This window comes from Balaenoptera musculus, chromosome 9, assembly GCF_009873245.2.
Source record: "Balaenoptera musculus isolate JJ_BM4_2016_0621 chromosome 9, mBalMus1.pri.v3, whole genome shotgun sequence".
Lineage (NCBI taxonomy): Eukaryota > Metazoa > Chordata > Mammalia > Artiodactyla > Balaenopteridae > Balaenoptera > Balaenoptera musculus.
In genome coordinates this window covers 14,336,441-14,359,306 of record NC_045793.1, presented here as the reverse complement: position 1 = coordinate 14,359,306, position 22,866 = coordinate 14,336,441, and the positions used below count along the sequence as shown (strand labels likewise).

Here is a 22,866-nt window from a genome sequence, read left to right as displayed (position 1 = left end):
GGCCCAGAGTGGAGGGAACGAGGGGTGGCCGGCCTTGCCCGCGGCGCCACACCCACCGGCCGCCACCTTCTGCCTCTCCGCCCCGTCCCCTCGTCGCCTGGAAGCTCCTCGGACCTGCCCTCGACTGCGGCGCCCCCCACCCCCGCCCCCGCCCCCGCCCCCGCCCCAAGCCGGGTTCCGGCCCTTCTCGGCTCGGGCCCGGCGCGCCGCCGCTCGCGCACCCGAGTGCCGCAGTAGTCGTTGCGCTCCGGCCGGCCGGCAGCTCCTCTCGCTACGCAGCGCCCGCAAGCTTGCCACTCCCGCCGCCACCTCACCGGCGCCGCCGCGGCCAGGGTTTCCGGGCACTCACGTGACCCGTCGGTACCCGCGGCATGCTGGGAGTTGTAGTCCGACCGCGCGGCTTTACCTGAGGGTTGCTGGGCAGGGAGTGGAGGGGGGGAGGGGAGGGGGAGGGGGAGGAGAGGGGAGGGGAGGGGGGGGGGAGGGGGGGGGGAGGGGGGGGGAGGGGAGGGGGGAGTGTAGGCTTCCAGACGCCGCTGGAGGCCTGGGTGGACCCGGCAGCTTCGAGGGGGAAGTGGGGGTCCGGGGGACGGACAACGGCCAGGACTGTTAGGAAAGAAGCAGTGCGGGAGAGAGAGGATATAATCTGGGAAGATATGATGTATATATAAATCATCTTTTTTTCAAAAAACCTTTATTCTGCATTTTGTTTTGAGAGAAAGAAACGCGCTGCTAGGTGTGCTACTGACCTGCCATGAGGGCATAAGCTTTAAATTTTTGTTGAATTAAATACAGTTGCCCATAAGGACAGGATTATTAGTCTGTCAGTATAATTCACTGTTGTACATCCCACCCCCATCACCCAAATAAATGAGTGTTAAGATCCTGGCAGCCTCAAGCAAAAACTGAAGGCCTTACAACACACGACTCTGAACAAGGGTCTTTTGCCCTCCTGGGCTCTCTTTCAAATGCTAGGGAAAAAAAAAAAAAAAAAAAATTTAAGTCTTTCAGCCCAGAAAACCTGTCCACAAAGATAGCAGATTAGAAAACAGTTTTATTATTGAATACGCTTTGAACCAGACTGTGACGCACATCACAGGCAACACGCTAAGAGGTAGCAAAGGAAGAAAGGAATCTCCCCCTTACATTGCCAGGCAGACACTACCCACTTCAGGCAAGTTCTCAGGTAATCCAAGTGTGAAGTCTGAGTCAGCTGGGGTTTTTTGGTTTCGGGGTTTTTTTTTCTTTTTTTCTTTACCAGTAATCATTACCAGAAGAAGAAAACATTTTGACACCTAACCTCACTGACACATCTCACGGGTTTTATTTCCTGCCCCTGCCCATACATTTGTCGTGGCTCTTGACCTACATTTCATTTTCAAGCCGCATACGCATGACTGTGGCTTTCAGAGCACAGTCTACAGGGCCTTCCCTGGTAGTCCAGCGGTTAGGACTCTGCCCTTCCATTGCTGGGGGACACGGGTTCAATCCCTCATCAGGGAACTAAGATCCCTCATGCTGAATGCGAACTAGGATTCTTTAAATAAAATAAAGATTTAAAAAAAAAACAACAACAAAGCACAGTATGCAGCAGCAGTATTTGGCAGTGTCTTTTGTTTTCTTGCTCTACCTGCCAACATTGGGTTTATCCTCTCCAAAAGAGAGGTTCCTGAAAGTGATGTGTAAATGGAATTTGGGGTAAGATAAATCATCATTTACAGGTTTTCTGGAGAAATGTTCTTGAGTAGTGAGTAAATTGTCCTCTGTTTCAGCGCTAGGCCTCAACCCACAGTAAGAAATACATCTTACATCACCCCCAGCACACACGTGCCTGCTCACAACTGATGCAAACAGCTCACGCAACAATACTCTTACTCCATGGAATGCATTCTGAATTGTTTTCCTAATCTTTTCTGTAAAAACGCTGGTTACAACCCACTAAATTTGACTTCATGACTCATTAATGGGTCTCAGCCCACAGTCTGAAACCACTACACCAGTTTAATATTTTATCAGTCGGGATGTTTCTGTTTTGCATGTTGTGCCTATAGCTTAACTGCCTGCTCAGCACGTTCCACAGAGTGGAGCTGATCTGGTCCCCATGCTAGAAGCAGTGACTCTTCCAGACTGTGGGGAAAAAACAAAAAGGAAACTTCACCTCAGCTCCACGCTTCTCCTGCCAGCATGAGGGACTGACGAACTCCAGGTCTTCCTAGAAATTAACCTTGGTTCTGGGGTACATTTTGTGGGGGGAAGGAAACATTTTTTTTTCAGCTCTTTCTTCCCCTGCAAATTCAAAGTTGTTTTAGTTTTTTAATCTTCTCTTTGGATCACCTCCTTTCTCTCAGTGGCTCCTCAGGAAAGGTTATTCAAGTCCACAAAACAGTTAATTGACTCAAAACCCAGATCTGTCTCCTCCTTTAAGTTGCTGTCCTTCAACTAGCCACCCCCACCCCAGCCAAACAGGGGACACCAGGAAAAATTGGGGGTAAGGGCCACCTAAGAGAATGTGAGCTGAAAGAAAGAGCAGGGCGGCTCAATAGGTGTTGGCTGAGGTAGCTAGATGGTCCTTTTCATTTTGGGTTTGCTGGATAACATGTGAGGCTAAGAAGCCGAGGAAAGGTGACCTAGTGTGGCCTCACCCCGTGCTTTGTACCCAATGGCAGCTCCTCCGGATGGGGAGGGAGGGGGAGGCGGAGGGAGGGAGGGTTGACACTTTCCTTTCACTTTCTCAGGCCACCAAACCTGACACCTGGGGACAGAACTACAGTTCCCACCACGCCTCGAGACAGGAGGAAGAAGGGGCACGGAGGACCAAAAGGAAAACCAGGAGAAAGAGCAAACAATACCTACCCCCGGCAGAGGTGAGAGAGCCAGACAGGTAAGCAACAGGTGCAGGTTACAGGATGCAGGATGGAGGGTGTTGGAGGGTGGGCATCGCTTGTTTCTCCTTGCAGGGCGTGTAGGCTGAGGTGAAGGGGGCTTTTGTGGAAACCCTGAGGACTTACTTGGTTGGGGGGGGGGTCATGGAAGTAAGATTTCAGCTCAAATTACAGGGATAAGACACCGGAAGTGGAATGGCTTTCTTTACTTGAAAAGCCCGGGGAAGAGTTGTTTGATTATGTCTCGTGTCTGCTGGATCATTTAGCCACAGTGATTTCAGAGGAGTCCAAGAGAAGTGAGGATCCTCCACCTGTTTAAAGCTCGCGGTTTTTACGTACAGATTTTAATTTGTGTGATGATACAGACTTGTCCTTTTCTATGACTTCTGAGAAAACCAAAAACTGAAACTGGGGGAAATCAAGAGGGGTGTCATAGGCAGGAACAATTTGCAGCACATCAAGTTTCATCATCAAATGAAATAAGGTTTCCTGTATTTTTAAGAGACATCTGACGAGGAGACCCAACACAACCGAAGAACAGTTGAAGGGCCCGGGTATACCTGCCATGAGGGGACATGGGTGCTGCTCCAAATATCTGCTGGGCTGTGAAGTAGGAATGTGCTGTCATGTGGAATAGGAGTCCTGATGTAGCATGAGGGTCCACAGATGGAAACCTCAGGGAGATAGATTTCAACCCCATGTAAGTTAGAGCTGTGCACACAACATAGATTTTTTCAGGAGGTAGTGAGCTCCTTGTGATCTGAGATGCTGTGGATATTTAAGCAGAGACGCTGAAGGTGGGAATAAAGTTTCAGGTGGGTGATTGTGTCGGTCAACACTTTCCAAGGCTAGCTAGTCATCAAAATCACCTGGGAGTGTGTGCATGTTTTTAAATCTATTTAGCAGACCTAAGATGGGCTCCAGGAATATATATATATTTAATTATCTTCCCAGGTAATTCTGATAATCAGTTAGTTTGGGAGACACTGTCATGAGAAACTTTCTTTTCCAGCCTATGGTAGAGTATGGCACAAACATTCGAACCACAGGGTTTTTTTGTTTGTTTCGTTTTGTTTTGTTGCACCTCGAGGCTTGTGGGATCCTAGTTCTCCAACCAGGGATTGAAACCGGGCCCTTGACAGTGAAAGCGCAGAGTCTCAACCAGTGGACCGCCAGGGAATTCCCCACAGCTTTCATTTTGAATATTCTCAGCATCATAATTTCCAGGACAAGAAAAAGCAGGTGCCAACCAGAAGAAAAGGGCTATGTGACTCTTCCCGAAACTGACTTGTCTGTCAGGTCTCGTTGATGCTTGCTGCTGGTTGCCTGGCCATTCAGTCTTCCAGTAATTTGTCTTCCTCCTGTGTGACATGGAGATAGGCTGACAGCTAGGCATGTCTCCCACCTGATGACTGGCAGGTAAAACACTCCTGCTGGGCCCCGAGGCATGTGGGATCTCAGTTCCCGGGACCAGGGATCAAACCCACCACCCCCTGCGGTGGAGGCACTGGAAGCGTGGAGTCCTAACCCCTGGACCGCCAGGGAAGTCTCAGTCAATGCTGTCATCTGAGAGTGTTGACTGTGTCCTGGGCCCAGCAGAGAACAGCAGTAGAACCTCTTCATTCCAAGGTCACCCCTAAAGTAATGTTAACTCCCCTAGGACAGGTGGGGTTTGTGCGGGCAGCTCCCTCTTACCTGACCAGTAATTAACGTCCTTGTCCCACGAGGATGGCAGTGCTAGGAAAACAGTGACCTCCCTCTGTCTTGTCCTGTGCTGAATCCCGAGTGCCAAGAATAGTTCCCGGCCCCTGGTAGCTGTTCACTAACACAGGGGTCCCCAACCCCCCGGGCCGTGGACCAGTACCAGTCCTGTTAGGAACCCGGCCACAGAGCAGGAGGTGAGCGGCGGGCGAGCGAACGAAGCTTCACCCTGCTCCCCATCGCTCCCCATCGCTCCCCATCACTCCCCGTCGCTCGTCGCTCGCGTTGCCTCCTGAACCAGCCTGGCCCCCCACCCCGTCCGAGGAAAACTTGTCTTCCGCGAAACCAGTCCCTGGTGCCAAAAAGGTTGGGGACGGCTGCACTAAAGAGAGACTGAATTCCTTCTTTTCTTCCTTGATCTGTTCTAGGCGGCAAGAGCAATGCAATTCTCCAGCTCAGCCAGGGCAGCAGATGAGAACTTTGACTATTTGTTCAAGATCATCCTCATCGGGGATTCCAATGTAGGGAAGACGTGTGTGGTGCAGCATTTCACGTCCGGGGTCTACACAGAGGCGCAGCAGAACACCATTGGGGTGGACTTCACTGTGCGTGCCCTGGAGATCAACGGCAAGAAAGTGAAGGTCAGAGGGGGACAGGGGCGGGTCTGCCTCTTTTAGCCATGGTTCCTAACCCCGAAACACATGCCTGAGGCGTGAAAGATTTAAATATAAAATATGAAATCATTAAAATACCAGGAAAAAAAAACAGCATGGGAGTATTTATTTTTATCCTTGAGGAATAGAGAAATCAGGCTTTAAAGTAAGACAAGAACCCAGAAGCCATAAGGGAAAATATTGCTCCATCTAACTATTTAAAGGTCAAATTAATACTCTTCTATATGATCATATAGAGGTCAAATTTCTACATACTCAAAAATACCATAAACAAAGTCAAAGATGAGTGACAAACTGGAAAGAAACATTTGCAAATATGGAACTGACAGAGAGCTAATTTCTTTGACGTGAAAAGAGCTCTGATAAATATCAAAGAAAAGACCAACAACCAAATACAAAAAGTAGGCACTCCACAGATTAGACAAAACAGCTACTTCACAAATTTTATATGAACTGGCTCATACATTTATGTGAAAAAGTAAAGGTGCCCACTGTCACTCATAATTAAAGAGATGAAATTAAAATAAGTGAGATAATATCATTTACCCATTTGATCAAAAGAGATCAAAAGGTGTTGGTGAAAATGTAATAAATGGATTTTGCATGGGATCCTTATTAAACAAACACAATAGTAAAAAGACATTTTCGAGGGACCCCCCTGGCAAGCCAGTGGTTAAGACTCCACGCTGCCAATGCAGGGGCGCAGGTTTGATCCCCGGTCCAGGAACTAAGATCCCACGTGCCGCACTGTGCAGCTAAAAAATTTTTTTTAATTAAATCAAACAAAAGTGCAATTTCTAAAAAAAAAGACATTTGGAGCCAATCAGGAAATTTTAATATGATCTGAGTATTAGATGATACTAAGGAGTTATTGAAAAGTTTATTAGCAGTGATAATGGTGTTACGCTTATATAAGAAAATGTCCATTTTTATTAGGAATGTATATTGATGGGAGTAGGCATGAAACGACATGAAGTCTGGGATTCTCTTTAAAATAATACATCAAAGAAATCAACAGAAATGGCTCCATGAAGCAAGAGTGGCAAAATCTTGATAATTATATGGATATATGAGGGTTCACTGTTTTATTCTCTCTAGTTTTGTGTATGTTTGCAAACTTTCTTTAAAAAATAAATTTTATAAATAATGTGAGTATGAAGAAACAGGTACCCTCAGACATTGTTGGAGGGGGTATAAATTGATGCCACTGCCTGGGACGGTAATTGGAAGGTAGTATTATGATAACATTTCTAAACATGAACAGCCGAATGGTCCTTTAAAATCCAAACAGTTCAGCCAATGCTATCACCTTTTCCAGCATTAACATCAATGGACAGACTCAAAAGATAAAGCCCAACATCTGGACGAAGGGATGAGTGTGGTAGGAAGGCAAAAGAACACCAGACCTTAGGACATTGGATCCGCCTCTCCCACTGAAGGGCACCTTAGGTGACGGCCCCCAACCTGAAAGCACATCCAGATTACCCTGGGGAGCAACTGAAAAAAGACAGCTCCCTGGGCCCTACCCCAGGCCTCCTGAATTTGGATCTCTAGAAGTGAGACCCAGGGAACGACTTAGGCGAGCAAGTTCCCATCAGGGGTGGGAACTCCTGATGCGGACCCCCTTTCCTGCCCTTCTCCAGATGCAGGTGTGGGACACTGCAGGCCAGGAGCGCTTCCGGACCATCACCCAAAGCTACTACCGCAGTGCCCACGCGGCCATCATTGCCTACGACCTCACCCGGCGGTCCACGTTCGAGTCTGTTCCTCACTGGATTCACGAGATAGAGAAATACGGGGCGGCAAACTTGGTCATCATGCTGATTGGTAGGTTGATTTCAAAGTGTTTCGCTTTCCTTGACTGCCCCCCACCCCGCATGCTCAGTTTTTTCTGTGTTTCCAATGGCAGTGGGACAGGAAGCCATAAAAGTGCATGTGGCGGATGGGACCTCAGAAAACATCTGGGCCAGAAATTCCCATCAGGTTCACTTGAGCGTGAGAGTGGGGTGGTTTGAACTTGTTAATAATACAGATTCCAGGGCCCCACCCTAGAGTTTCTCATTGCAAAAACCTGAGATGGGGCCAGACATCTAGATGAAGGTACACCCTGGCTGATTCGACACACGTCTGTACAGACTACACAAGAAGTATTCTGTAGTCTGAGCTTCACAGTGTCAGATGGCTCTTAATCCCCGGAGGAGCCACTCAGATGACTATGACTGACAACACTCTTGAGTGACTTGTCACACCTGCTAAGATGCTAAGCAAATCTTAACAGCAAGCCAACATCAAAATTAACCGCAACTTCAACTATACAAAGTGAACTCACAGGTTGAAATACGTGCCGTCCCATTGTGCATTCAGAAACTAACGTGCTGTCACTTCCCTATAGTATTAGCTTTGCAAGCAGTGCCCCTCCTAAGGACGCTAATGTTTACCAGGTGGCTGCTTAATTTTGGCAAGTTGGTTTAGGTTCTTGCTACTCAAAGTGTGGTCCACGGACCAGCAGCATCAGCACCACTGGGGTTTTTTGGTTTTAGGTTTCCTTTTCTTTTTTTTTTGTATTAAGACTTATTTTTTCAGAGCAGTTTTTAAGGTTTTCAGCAAAATTGGGAAGGTACGGAGATTTCCCATATGCCCCCTGTACTCACACACGCATAGCCTCTCCCATATCAACATCTCCTACCAATGTGGTACATTTGTTACAAAGGATGAACCTACATTGACACATCCTAGTCATCTGAACTTCATAGTTTACATTATGGCTCATTCTTGGTGTTGTACTTTCTGTGGGTCTGGACAAATGTCTAAGGACAAGTATCCACCATGATGACATCATAGAGAGTATTTTCACTGCCCTAAAGATCCACGACATCAGCATCACTTTGGGGTTTGTTAAAAGTGCCCCATCTCAGGCCCCATTCCAGACCTACTGAATCTGAATCTTCGTTTTAACAGGATCCTAGAGAGATTCATATGCAAATTAAAGTTTGCAGAGCACAGGTCTAGACAGCTGCTGTGGGACTGAGAGCTAAACATACCATGTTTAATGGATTATTTATCCATTGACAGGCATATCCTAGCTGCATATCAGAAGGTAAGTTACCTTCTGAGCCTTAGTTTCCTCATCTATAATATGCAATCAGTATTCACTAGGGTTGTTGTAAAGATGTGATGAGATAATGTGTATACATCACTTGACAGTGCCTGGCACATAGTAGGTGCTTCATAACAGGTGTGGGATTTGTTTCTAGAAGGTTCATTTGTTTGAGGGAACTAACTCATCTGTGTTCCTTAAACAATGGGGTGGGGTGCTTATGGTGAGGGTACAAGTCCCTGGGACCTAGGAAAAACCAGCAGTCAAGCCCAGCCAGAGTGGGAGACACAGTGGAACCAGACCACCCATCACAAGCAGGAAGTCGGGGACCCTCCTCTCAGGGCTGGGCTCTGTGTACCAGCCCTGTGTACCAGCCTCCTCCACCATTGTGTATCTATGTCTTTTCTCAGAGCTGCTTCTTACATTCAGGATACTGTGGGCCTGCAGCGCTCTCTCCCACTGAACCCTCCCTCCTGGGTTCCTCAAAGTATCATCCCCAGCCTGCTCCTGCCACAAAATCCCTCATTCTCTCATACCCTCTAGCTCACATTCCTCAGAAAGGAAATCCCATTGTCCCATTCCTTTTGTTTAATACTTAATTTTAAAAAAAAGATTTATTTATTTGTGTATTTGGCTGCGCTGGGTCTTAGTTGCAGCACACAGGGTCTTTTAGTTGAAGTACGCACGTGGGATCTAGTCCCCTGACCAGGTATCCAACCCAGGCCCCCTGCATTGGGAGCGTGGAGTCTTAACCACTGGACCATCAGAGAAGTCCCGCCCCATTCCTCTTTCTCATGGCAAAGCCTGGCCCAGGCTGCTGGCCAACCTCACGACGGGCAGGCCTGGGGTAAGGTGCCTGCCCTGGACCAAGCAGCTGGGCCCCGAGGCGGGAGGCAGTGACAGGAAGCATAGCCGGGCTGCAGACGGTCCACAGAACAGGTCACTGGCACACATCGTTGGCACATCTAGCCCATTTATTATTACCATTGCGATTCCAAAAAAGGACTTGTTATTCTAGAACCATGTTTTCCCTGTCTTTGCTGTTTTAAGTCACAGTCTAGCCCCTATCATATGCATGGCCTTGAAGAGAATTCTGCTTTGTAACTCATTCTGCTTCTTGTAACTTAAGAATCAAAGTCATTCCAAGAGCCTAGACGGGGCTCGTTCCTTCCTGCTGCATCAGATCAAAAGCTCCCTATCCACAGCCAGCTGCCAAAGAAAATGCGCCTCAAACTTAGCCCCTTTTTTCAGAGGGGCTGTGTCTTTTCCCTCATGGCAGAAACCAGGAGAGATTAGTGAGACTGGGAAACGGCTTCCACATGGAGGGCGACTTGTCTTTTTGGAGAAGAGTGAGCTGCCTCCTCTCTCTTGTTACTTCTCAGCCAAAGGTCCCCTCTGGGACCAGAAACTTTATTGATCTCACTTCAGATATAAAGAACACTTCTTCAAAAGGCAGAGTTCAGGGCTTCCCTGGTGGTGCAGTGGTTAAGAATCCGCCTGCCAATGCAGGGAACACGGGTTCGAGCCCTGGTCTGGGAAGATCCCACATGCCGCGGAGCAACTAAGCCCGTGAGCCACAACTACTGAGCCTGCGCTCTAGAGCCCATGAGCCACAACTACTGAGCCCGCGTGCCACAACTACTGAAGCCCACGCGCCTAGAGCCCGTGCTCCGCAACGAAGAGTAGCCCCCACTCACTGCAACTAGAGAAAGCCCGCATGCAGCAACGAAGACCCAACGCAGCCACAAATAAATAAATAAATTTATTTTTAAAAAAAGAAAAAGGCAGAGTTCAGAGTTATAAAAATAAACACTGACCCCCAACAGAGCCGTATTTCTTCCTCAATAACCACTTCTTCGAAGCACCGAGGAGAACACTGGCCAAGGTTCCTGACACCCTTCACAACAGCTGCTCCTGAAGTGTGAGGACCAGGAGGGGTGACAAGAAGATGTGACGACAGGTGACATTTACTAAACTCCACTCTGAGTCCGCCCCTGGGTCCCTTCATTTAATCCTCACAACCATCCTGAGAAGCAGAGACGACCATCCTCGTCTCCCAGCTGAGGAAACCGAGGCCTCTGGAGGTTAAGTATCCTGCCGAGGAGCTCAGCCGAGTTACCTACTGACAGGTGAGGCAGGATTTGAATCAGAGCCCCGGGTGGTTCAATTCCTGTCCAACGACTTTCCAGTAGCTGGTCAGGCCGACAGTCGCCCCAGAGGCCCCCTCAAGCTCTGGTTGAGGCAATGTCTCGTCCACTCCAGTGCCTGGACTTTGCAGTCAGACAGATTTGGGTTCAAATCTCCCTCACTGTCCTTCCTGTCTGAACTTGGTCTCATCCCTCTCTCTAAATTTCTACTTACTCATCTATAAAACTGGTACCTGCTTCAAAGGTATTGTTGAATTGAAAGGATCAAACAAGGTAACATATAAAGCACTTAGCACAGTGCTGAGACCTCAATCCAGGGGAGCTGTCCTGCCCTGCTGAACGAGGGGCTCAGAGGGCCTCCCCAGGAGAGGGGGGACATAGCTGAGCCGGCAGGGAAGGTGGGAACCCCACCAATAGTAGCTCCCAGGGCAAGGAAGCTTGGGTGTGAATCCCTTGCATCCCACTGAGGGGAACTACGCAGTCCTAATCTCACTGGCGGTTACCCAGGAAGGTGGGTTGGATCCCTCTTCCATTAAATTCACAGGCTTCCCAGGAAACGTTGAAGCGGAAGAACCTTGAAAGCTGCCATGCAAAGCCACCCTGCCCAGCCATCCCCTCTGGGCTGTCTTTGGAAGGGCTCGCCCCTTCTCCACCGCCGCCTTCTCCTCCCTTGCTGGCCCCGCCCCTTGCTGGCCCCGCCCCCCACCAGCACTGTCCTTCGCTCCTCCTCCCCCTACTGCAGAAACAGGTGGGGCAGAGTAGGGGAACAAATGCCAAGATGTGGTGGGATTTCCATGAATCTCACAACTTTTGCTTGATATTTACTCCCTCGTCTGTCTGTTGTAACAAACGTCTCTGCCCCACTTCTTAACTGGTTCTAGAAACGCCCCCAGAGATGATCAGGACGTGTCCCCAGTGTTCCCGCTTATGACGCATCCAATCCCAGGGGCTGACACCACGGGTCTTCCTGTTTACTGTCAGTGGCCTCCTCGCCCTAATCTGGGATCGCTACCTGTGCTGTTCCCTCACAGAAGTGTCCCTGCCCCTTTCCCCATATTTTCCATTCTGTCTCCATGGTTCTTCACACAAATGGCTCTTCCTCAAAAGTTTACCCCAGCCCCTAGACGCCATGTCACCACCGTACAAAATCAAAGAGACGATTGTGCGTTGATTTGTCCTGTTCCTTCCCCTCCAGCCATTCACAGGGAACCCAGCTCCTCAGTAATGTCCCTCTGTTTACTTATTTAAAAAAAATTTTTTTTAATTTTGTTTTATTTATTTATTTTTGGCTGCATTGGGTCTTCGTTGCTGCACGCGGACTTTCTCTAGTTGCGGCGAGCGGGGGCTACTCTTCGTTGCGGTGCGCGGGCTTCTCATTGCAGTGGCTTCTCTTGTTGCAGAGCATGGGGTCTAGGTGCGTGAGCTTCAGTAGTTGTGGCACACGGGCTCAGTAGTTGCAGCTCACGGGGTCTTGAGCGCAGGCTCAGTAGTTGTGGTGCACGGGCTTAGTTGCTCCACAGCATGTGGGATCTTCCCGGCCCAGGGCTCGAATCCGTGTCCCCTGCATTGGCAGGCGGATTCTTAACCACTGCGCCACCAGGGAAGCCCCTGTCCCTCTGTTTAAAACCTTCGGTGTCTCCATCACCCCTAAGATAATGCACAAATTCCTGAACATCATTCACAAGGTGCCCTGCTTTCCCCTGGAGATGGCTGCTTCTTATCTTTTTCTCATCCCCCTCTGCTCTGTTTCTAACTTCTTAACTCTTCTTACTCCCTCAGAGTAAGGGTTTGGGAGCCAATTTCCTTTTGTAGGTTATGTGGCTGTTCTGTCTCTTAACATTCTTTGGCATCTGCTATTTGTCCCCTTAGGATCTCGGGCAAACTTTCCACTTAAACCCCTGTTATATTTAAAGGTCCACAATCTCTCAGCAAAAGCTCTTAGAACCCAAGATTTCACAGTTCAGAATTTGGCAGATCTTAGAAGGGTGCATTCTATGTTACGTAATACCCTAAGGGTCTGGGCCAATGCCCTGTGGTCAAATGCATTAATATTTATGCAGTGAAATGAATGAACAGTCGTACAAAGCAGGTTGAATAAAAACTTCAAATGGCCAATTGAGGGCAAATTTTACTGTCAGATGAATTACCAAAAAACTTAGGAGTTTTGGAGTGCTTCGGATTTGGGAAAGGCAGATAAGGGATTGTGCATCTGTACTACTAACAACTCGTACCACTCACCTGGTCCTTAGTATATAGTACTTCCTGACCCGTCTCTGCCTGGTAAATGCTTGTATAGCTATTTAATTGTCTGTGTGTCTCTCATGCCTCCCTGACAAGATGAAGACCCCTTCCCATATCTCTCTGGGTGCCCAACACGGAGCACTTAGCAAGCAAGGACTTGGATTCCGTGTAGCAAGCACACGGTTTCTTTCCCTTCCACCAGGTGTCCGGGTCCATCCTGAGGTGCGCAGCTACCAGCTTTGGGGAGGCTGCACAGCGCAGAGTCAGGGCTATTAATCTGCCGTGGTGATGGGGCAGCTGGGAGGAGCAGATTATAAATGCAACCCGGCCCAGAACCCCATAGACCAAAGTGAGGAATGCAGAGCGGGAGACCAGACTCCGGGCTCAGGGATTCCTACTTCCACAGCATCCCTTCCCCCACCAACCAAGAAGCAGGGCTTTGTCCCCAGCTTAAACCTCACTAGCTATACAAATGCGTGTAGTTCTCTTGAAGGTACTACCTGAATGTTTCCTGTGGCTGCCCGTAACTAATTACCATAAACAGAGCGGCTTAAAACAACAGAAATTTGACCTCTCTCAGTTGCGGATGCCAGAAATCTGAACTCAGTATCACTGGGCCGAAGTCAAGGTGTCAGCAGGGCCACGCTCCCTCTGGAGGCTCTTGGGAAGACACTGTTCCTTGCCTCGCTAGCTTCTGATGGCTGCCATCATTCTTTGGCTTGTGGCCACACCACTCCAGTGTCTGCCATCTTCACATCCTCAATGTTTGTACTCAAGTCTCCCTCAGCCCGGCTCTTATAAGGATACTGTACATGATTATGTTTAGGGCCCACCTAGCTAATCCAAGATATCTTCCTCTCCCCATGCCCCACTCCCATCTCAAGGTCCTTAACTTAATCACATCTGCAAATACCATTTTTCCAAATAAGGTAATGGTTACAGTTTCCAAGGATTAGAACCTGGTATCTTTGGGACCATTTTTCAGCCTACCACAGTACCAGAAGGGGTAATGTCCACTGAAAAAATTCTTGGATTTAACCTTAGTTGGGGATAATTATGATCTAAGTCTAGCTTTGTCACTGAGCAGGTTAGTGACTGTCACTATGAGAAAGTATTTTTTTCCCCAATCCTTTTTATTGGGACATGTTTAAAGAGAAGTACATCAACACGGATTTATCACAAAGAGAACACCTGTGTAAACACCCTTCTCCTCGGGTCAAAAAAGAGAATATGGTCAGCACCCTCCCTTCAGTCTCCCCTTCATGCCCCTCCCAATTACTCCCTCTCCTCCCCCCAAGGTAAACACAACATGCTTTTCATAGTGATCACTCCCTTCCTTCTCAATATCATCTTACCCCCTAAGCCCACATCACTAAATGCTGCAGTTTTGTTTTGCTATTGTTTTTGAACTCTACAGAAGTGGAGTCATACAAATATCTTTTTTAAAAATATTTATTTATTTATTTATTTGGTTGCACCGGCTCCTTAGTTGCGGCATGCAAACTCTTAGTTGCGGCATGCATGTGGGATCTAGTTCCCAGACCAGAGATCGAACCCGGGCCCCTGCATTGGGAGCACGGAGTCTTAACCACTGCACCACCAGGGAAGTCCCGACACAAATATCTTTTATGTCTAAGCTTCTATGGCTCAACGTGGAGTTTATGAGTTTCATCCACATTGTTGCATGTAACTGTAACCTGTTCTTTTGCATAATTTGTATAATCTTCCTTTGCAAAGTCTCTCTTCTTTCTATTGGTGATAGACATTTGAGTTTTTTCAGTTTGGGACGATTAGGAAAATTGCTGTTCTGAACATCCTTGTATATGTTTATTGATGCACATGGGCACACGTTTCTGTTGCGTACACACCTGAGAGCAGAACTGCATATTCCTGCAATTCCAGTAAGATCATCTCAGATTCCATATTCCCGCCGGCAGGGTCTGCAAGTTCCGGTTGTTCTACATCCTCACCAGCACTTGCTATTATCAGATCTTTTCATTTCTTCCATCCTGATAAGTGTGTCATGATATCACTCGCGTTTTTTATTTGCAGGTCCCTGTTCATTGTTGAGGTCAAGCACCTTTTCATACACTTGTTAGCTATTTGGATATTCTCTTTTCAATTCTCATGCCCATTTGTCTTTTTCTTATTGATCCCTACAAGTACCTTATGTTTTCTGGAAATAATCTATGTTGGTCCGGGTCTTCCAGGAAGATGTCAGGACAGGATCCGATAGACATGCAAGAGATTTATTGGGAGAAATGGCCGTGAGGGGTAAAGAGGAAGGAACAGAAGGAAGCAGGGAGAGTCTTCTACGTGATGCAGACCTGCCCCTGGGAAGGAGAGAAGGGAGGGAGGAGGATGGTGTCTAAGAAAGGTTCGTTCAGCCCCGAACCAAAGCTGCCTGATAGAGGAATGGAACCCTGGTCTCTGCAGCAGGGGCCTGCGTTAGTGCCTCCCTGTGCTGGGGCCTCTGCACCAGCTGGCGGAGGACAGTGGGGTAGCAGCTGGGCTGGGGTCACCTATGCTCCCTGAAGTCAGTTCTCTTGAAGGAGCTCTGAGCCCTTTGTCAATTGCATGTGTTGCAAATACATCTTTCACTTTTATTTATTTATTTATTTTTTTAATGTTTTGGCCGCGCCGTGCGGCATGTGGGATCTTAGTTCCCCGACCAGGAATCGAACCCATGCCCCCTGCATTGGAAGCTCGGAGTCTTAACCACTGGACCACCAGGGAAGTCCCTCATCTTTCACTTTTTTACTCTCAGAGTTCCTCTTCACTCTCCTGATGGTGTATTTTGATGAATAGACATTTTTAATTTTAATATATTTCAATCCATCAAACTTTTCCTTAATGATTATTGCTTCCTGTATCCTATGTAGGAAATTTTACCCTAATTGAAATCATTATTAACATAGCCTTACATTATCTTTTGAAGCTTGCTTGCTGTATTTGTTTTTTGTTTTTTTAACATCTTTATTGGAGTATAATTGCTTTACAATGGTGTGTTAGTTTCTGCTGTATAACAAAGTGAATCAGCTATACGTATACATATATCCCCATATCTCCTCCCTCTTGCGTCTCCCTCCCACCCTCCCTTTCTTGCTGTATTTGTTTGTTTGTTTATAATTTATTATGACTTTTACATTTAGATCTGCAGTCTACCCAGTATTGATTCTGGTGTACAGTGAGAGGTCTGGGCCAAAAACTTGTAACTATTCATGTAAAGATCCAATTGCCTCAGTACTATTGACTAAAAAGGCAATCTTGTCCACTGCTCTGTGGCACCATCTTTCTGTGAAGGGTACATATATTCATGAGTTTGTTTCTGAGCTTTTTATTCTACTCTACTGTCCTATTTCATGCATTCTCTTGGAGGGCAAAACTATTTTAGATATTACAGTGGTTTGTGGCCTCCAAAGGACCAGATATACAGTGTATCTGTAGGGCCTGTACACAAATTTTGTAGGGTCTGTACACAAAGGTTCACTGAAGCACTATTCATAATAATAAAAAACTAGAATCAACTCAGTTTCCTTCATATGGGTGGATAGTTAAACAAACTGTGGTATATCCATACCATGGAACATGACTCAGAAATAAAAAAGAAGAAACTACGGATACATACATCACTCTGATGGCTCTCAAGAGCTGAGAAAAGCCAATCTCCAAAGGCTACCTACTGTATGATTCTCTTTTTTTTAAATAAATTTATTTATTTTTGCTGCATTGGGTCTTCGTTGCTGCAGGTGGGCTTTCTCTAGTTGCAGGGAGCTAGGGCTACTCTTCATTGTGGTGCGTGGGCCTCTCATTGCGGTGGCTTCTCTTGTTGTGGAGCACGGGCTCTAGAGCGCAGGCTCAGTAGTTGTGGCGCACGGGCTTAGTTGTTCCATGGCATGTGGGATCTTCCCGGACCAGGGCTTGAACCTGTGTCCCCTGCATTGGCAGGTGGATTCTTAACCACTGCGCTACCAGGGAAGCCCCTACATAACTTTCTTGAAATGACAAAATTATACAGATGGAGAACAGATTAGTGGTTACCAGGGGTCAGGGATTAGAGCTGGTGGGAGGTCGTAAAGGGTAGCACAGGGAGCACTTCGTGGTGATGGAACTGTCCTGTATCTTGACTGCACTGGTAGGTGTAGGAATCTACACATGTGATCAAATTGCACACATACGCACACACACGCACACACAGGCATACACACAAAGGAATGTGTGTATAATTTGTGAAATCTGAATAAGCTCTGTGGGTTGTATTAGTGTCAATTTCCTGGTTTTGATATTGTACTGTAGTTGTGCAAGAGGTTACCATTGGGGGAAACTGGGTGAAGAGTACACTGGACCTCCCTGAATATATATATATAGTGTGTGTGTGTGTGTGTGTGTGTGTGTGTGTGTGCAATTTCCTGTGAATCTAGATTTTTTTTTCCAAATAGGAAGTTTTACTGTTTTTCAGAGGCGAAGGTGTAATTAGGGGGAAAAAAGATCTAAAAAGACCCTCTGTGAGGACCATAAAGGAACACTGGTCTAGCCCATCTTAATTACTGTAGCTTTGTAATAAATCTTGATGTCTAGTGAAACAAACCTGGTGAGAAAGTAATTTCGCCTTTAGATTCCTGCCTCCGAGAGATCAAAGTCCAGTGATTAGATGAATGTAGGATTGAGGAGGAGGAGGAAAAGAAATGGGGTAATTCTCCTCTTACAGTAAATCCTGGGCTGTGCTGGCAAAACCCCTCATCGAGCTCTCTGGGGGAATTGCAAATGTTCTGTGTCTTGAGGGGGATGGCGGTTATAGGACATAGACATTTGTCAAAACTCATTGACCTGTCTGCTTCAAGTCTGTGCATTTTATTGCATGTAAATTATAGCTCTGTCCTTCACTATTCACGCCACGCCTTCAATCCAACAAATCTCATCACAGTCTCCTCAGTGAGACCAGGCCCCATCTCTACAGTCACTTGGGAAAAAAAAGAGTGAAAAGAGGAAAAAGATGTGACGCAAGTAGAGAGAAGACAGAGAGGGTCACCAGCCCAGCCTTCACCTTGTCACACTTGGCAGGAATGATGGTCCCCAAATACAGGGGCTCCACCTGTCCTGGGCAATAAAACACACACCTCCAGCCCATTCCTAGCAGCTCTTAATGCTCTTACAGGACAGGGAATTAAGACAGCAGCTCCGTGAATGCTCTGAGTCGAAAAGACACATGCACCCCAGTGTTCATAGCAGCACTATTTACAATAGCCAAAACATGGAAGCAGCCTAAATGCCCATCAACAGATGAATGCATAAAGAAGATGTGGCACATATATACGATGGAATTTTACTCAGCCATAAAAAGGAATGAAATAATGCCATTTGCAGCAACATGGACGGACCTAGAGATTGTACTGAATGAAGTAAGTCAGACAGAGAAAGACAAATATCATATATCACTTATACGTGGAATCTAAAAAAATGATACAAATGAACTTATTTACAAAACAGAGCCAGACTCACAGACATAGAAAACAAACTTATGTTTACCAAAGGAGAAAGGTGGGGGAGGGATAAATTAAGAGTTTAGGATTAACAGATACACACTACTAAATATAAAACAGATAACCAACAAGGACCTACTGTACAGCACAGGGAACTATATTCAATATCTTGTAATAAACTATAATGGAAAAAATCTGAAATTTTATATATATATACGAATCACTTAGCTGTACACCAGAAACTAACACAACATTGTAAATCAACTGTACTTCAATTAAAAAAAAAAAAGATAGTGGCTCTGTTTCCATTCATCGCTGGGTTCATTTTCAGTAAATCTGCCATCAGTAACTATTTGTGAACAAATGCATGTGCGCATATTGCTAAACTAAAATGTTCTTTTTGAAGTTCACCTTTTAAAAAACCAGATTAAGTTACTCATCGGAATATTTGCTTCTCTCTCACTCCCAGGGAACAAATGTGACATGTGGGAAAAACGGCACGTTCTGTTTGAGGATGCCTGCACCCTGGCTGAGAAATACGGCCTCCTGGCTGTCTTGGAGACATCTGCCAAGGAGTCCAAGAACATCGACGAGGTCTTCGTGCTGATGGCCAGGGAGTTGATGGCCCGCCACAGCCTGCCCTTGTATGGGGAGGGCACCCTGGGCAGCCTCCCCCTGGAGTCCAGTCCTGTCCTCACGGCCCCGGGGCCGAGGGAGAAGAGCCAGTGCACTTGTTGAGTACGTTCCCCAGGCTGGTGGCACCCAGCAGAGGCCACCTCCGAAACCAGGGGCAGCGGACGGCCTTGTGTCTGCTGAGTAGACCTCGGACCCCAGTGCGGACTTGCTGCTGGTCCTACTCCTTCCTGCCTGGGGGGAGGGGGGGCACCCTTTTGCCTCAGTTCACACCAGAGGGGGAAACCCTGACTCTGAGGACAGAGGACACCACTGTTTTTCTTGACTTTTCCTAGGACTCAAGGCCCAGCAGTAGGAGGACAAGATTTGTTCCTTTTCATCTTCCCCTTTTCTGTTTCCCCAACCCTTCAGCTGTTTTCTACTGAACTCTGCTTCTCACTTGAAGGAGAGGGTAGTGAAGGAAAGAAGAAAAGAGAAATAGAAAAAGGAAAGACGAGAGGGGAGAAGATGTTTGGAACATTGCAGAGTGGTTGAAAACAGTGTGGGCGTGGGAAGATGGGGAAGAAGCCTGCAATGACGAGCCAGATGCTGTTAACTTTTGCTTCCTGACATTCACACCTCGGGTCTTCGTTTGGGGAGCAAAGCTTTTTGACCTAAAGACCATAAATACGGTCTTGCCAAATGGTCAGGAGCCATGTGATGGAGAGAGAATTAGATTTCACTTTATCCGAGTTGGGCTGATTGGACCACCCTCCTAGGATGAGTGAGATGCCTACAATTTCTTTCTAAAACACCCAATTATCTGCTGGATCAAAAGCCATTTCTGAATTGAAATTAAATTGGCTCACAGACAAATACTGACCTCGCTGTATGGCCGGGGCGTGCTGTGTACCCTCTGGAAGCTGTGAGTCATAACCCTTGTGCCTGCAAAGCTCCCTGATGGTTGCTGCTGAGGGTGTCTTACAATCCTAATAAGAACTGCAAGTGCTGGTCCAGCCACAACATCAGCCCTGAAAGAGGAAATGTCTGTCTGGGGCGCACCCAGGGTGCAGGTGAGCCCCCCCCCAGGCATTTCTAGCTGTAGCACCGTATCTGTAGGCTGAGACCAACACAAAACAAATAGCCACTAGCCACATGTGACTGAGTACTTGAAACTGGCTAATTTGAATTTGATGAGCTCTGAATGTAAACTACATACCAGAATTTGAAGACTTATTATGAAAAATAAAAATGTAAAGTATCTTCCTAATAATTTTTATGTTGATTATCTGTTAAAATGATATTTTAGATTAATATCATTCTAGGTTAATAAAATATATATTAACATTTCAGCTGTTTCTTTTTACTTTTTTTAATGTGGCAACTAGAAAATCTTAAATTATGTGTGTGGCTCACACCATATGCCCATTGGACAGTACAAGAGAGCAATGCTTCTTTCTGTAGTGGAATTCCCCAACCACACCTATGACAGGGGCCAGGGGATGCTTGTCTAGGATTCCTGACACCCATGGCTTACTGACTGAATCTTTCCAGAAACCCACACTTCACCAAGCTTGCCAGGTGGTTCTCCCCACACTAAACCTTGAGAACTACTACCATACAGAGGTTAGGTGAGGATGGGAGTGTAAACACAGAGAATAAATTACATTTTAATTCACAGCAATATATATTTATTTTTGAAGCGAACAACTTACCTTTTGGAAACATGAGGGAAATCTATTACAAGCCAGAAATAATAAATGCATCAAAGCAGATTAACCTTTTTTCACATACACATTCTTGTTCTAAAGAAAGGGTTATGTGAAGCAGGAGTTCACAAGGCAGGTCAGGAGTACACCTGTACCGAGTCACTGGGCAATTTTCAGAGGAGGCAGTGAGCAGACACTCATTAAGAAGGGGAAGGAAGGGACTTCCCTGGTGGCACAGTGGATAAGACTCCACACTCCCAATGCAGGGGGCCTTGGTTCGATCCCTGGTCAGGGAACTAGATCCCACATGCATGCTGCCAACTAAGAGTTCACATGCCACAACTAAGGAGCCTGGGAGCCATAACTAAGGAGCCCGCCTGCAGCAACTAAGACCTGGTGCAAGCAAATAAATAAATAAATATTTTTAAAAAAAAGAAGAAGAAGAAGAAGGGGAAAGAAAACTGAGTGGATCAGGGAAAAAGTGTGCAGACAAGAGGCTGAGCAGGAGATGAGATTAATGGTTCACACCAATGCTCCTTCATTTACCTGCACATCAGTCTCAACCAATACTCGAAAACCTCATCAGCTTCTAGGATGATGCACTCTGCGGGTTATCTGGAATTAAAATATTCCTACCAACAGGGTACACACGTGAGAACAAGGTCACCTGAACACCAGCAACCTGTAATTAACCAGCGTGGGCTCCTGTTGAAATGACGGTGCTGGGACAGAAGCACTGGAAAGGGCAAGCGGAGTGGAGCAGCTTCCCTGGGTGAGGGCGCACAGACGCCCGCTCTGAAAAGAGGCGCAGGCTTTCCTGAAGCTCAGAGCAGGCTTGTACCACACCGTGAAGCTCACTCAGGCAGGCGCTGCTTTACAGCCATGGCCCAGGAAGGCTCTGTGTTAACTGAATGCTGGCACTTTTCTCACATCCTCAAAATTGTAGAGTTGTTAACAAGGGAATTATATGAAGTTAAGTTCCAAAAGGGACATTTTTGGAAGAAAAAAAGATTACAGATGTATAAAATAGATAACTAATGAGAACCTACTGTATAGCACAGGGAACTCTACTCAGTGCTCTGTGGTGACCTGAATGGGAAGGAAATCCAAAAAAGAGGGGATATATGTATACGTATAGCTGATTCACTTTGCTATACAGCAGAAACTAACACAACATTGTAAAGCAACTATACTCCAATAAAAATTAATAAAAAAAGATTATGAATGTCTCTATTTCATCTGCCAGTGTCAAGTACATCTCCATGTATGAGAAAATCTTTCAGTTAATATTTCATTGTTCATAGATTATTCCTGAATCTCTTCCCCACTCTATTACTGAAAAGGTCTGTTAGTAGTAACAGTAATAGTACTACTACGGTAATAATAATGGCAAACACATATGGCAATTACTATGTGCCTGGCACTGTATCAGGCTTTGTTTTTTTTTTTTTTTGGCCACGTGGTTTGAGGGATCTTAGTTCCCTGACCAGGGAAGGAACCCGGGCCCCCTGCAGTGGAAGTGCAGAGTCCTAACCACTGGACCACCAGGGAATTCCCTAAGCATTTTATTTACACTAACTCAGTGCATCCTGTCAACTATTTTTGAAGTAGGTACTATATGTAATTCCTATTTTAAGAATGAGGCTATGAGACACGGAGAGATTAAGGTCACACAGCTAGTAAGTGGCAGAGCCAGGATGCAAACCCAAATCACCCGGCCCCAGAGCCCACTCTTAACAATTATGCTACACTCTCTCTCAGATAATGACCAGTATTGGATTTGGGCTCCATCATGTTAACTCCTCACCAACCTCTACACACACAAAAATACACTCACCGCAAGATAAACTCACACACATACATTTCAATATCCTTCAAAGTAAAGTTGTGCAGCTCTCTCTATAAAAGAAGCTGAAGGGGGACTTCCCTGATGGCGCAATGGTTAAGAATCCGCCTGCCAATGCAGGGGACACAGGTTCATGCCCTGGTCTGGGAAAATCCCACATGCTGCGGAGCAACTAAGCCCGTGCACCACAACTACTGAGCCCGCGTGCCACAACTACTGAAGCCCGCGTGCCTAGAGCATGTGCTCCGCAACAAGAAAAGTCACCGCAATGAGAAGCCCGTGCACCGCAACAGAGTAGATCCTGCTTGCCGCAGCTACAGAAAGCCTGCACACAGCAGGGAAGACCCAACGCAGCCAAAATAAACAAATAAATAAATTTTTATATATATAAAAAAAAGCTGAAGGGGCGAGAAGGCAGTGGGGAAGGGGCACGGTGGAGAAAGGGTAGCAGGTTGGGTGGATTGAGTGAGTCCTATT

At 46.6% G+C, this 22,866-nt stretch overlaps 2 protein-coding genes across 6 annotated transcripts in view; one reads left to right on the top strand and one right to left on the bottom strand.

The window, feature by feature from the left end:
* SLC37A3 (solute carrier family 37 member 3) overlaps window positions 1–330 on the bottom strand; it is a 45,339-nt gene extending 45,009 nt beyond the window's left edge. For 4 of the 5 annotated variants that reach the window (XM_036863700.1, XM_036863699.1, XM_036863697.1 and 1 more), the window contains exon 1: window positions 222–322. The gene's annotated coding sequence lies outside the window, so the exon portion shown is untranslated. Of the gene's footprint in view, window positions 1–221 lie in introns of all 5 variants that reach the window. The other variant, XM_036863695.1, reaches the window with a different exon arrangement.
* Window positions 331–2,812: 2,482 nt separating this feature from the next.
* On the top strand, window positions 2,813–18,960 carry RAB19 (RAB19, member RAS oncogene family). The gene is made up of 4 exons (XM_036864004.1): window positions 2,813–2,881; window positions 5,012–5,224; window positions 6,901–7,084; window positions 18,692–18,960. Exons 2-4 carry the CDS (start codon window positions 5,024–5,026, stop codon window positions 18,958–18,960), a joined length of 654 nt encoding a protein of 217 aa, XP_036719899.1. The 5' UTR covers window positions 2,813–2,881; window positions 5,012–5,023.
* The last annotated feature ends 3,906 nt before the right edge of the window (window positions 18,961–22,866 follow it).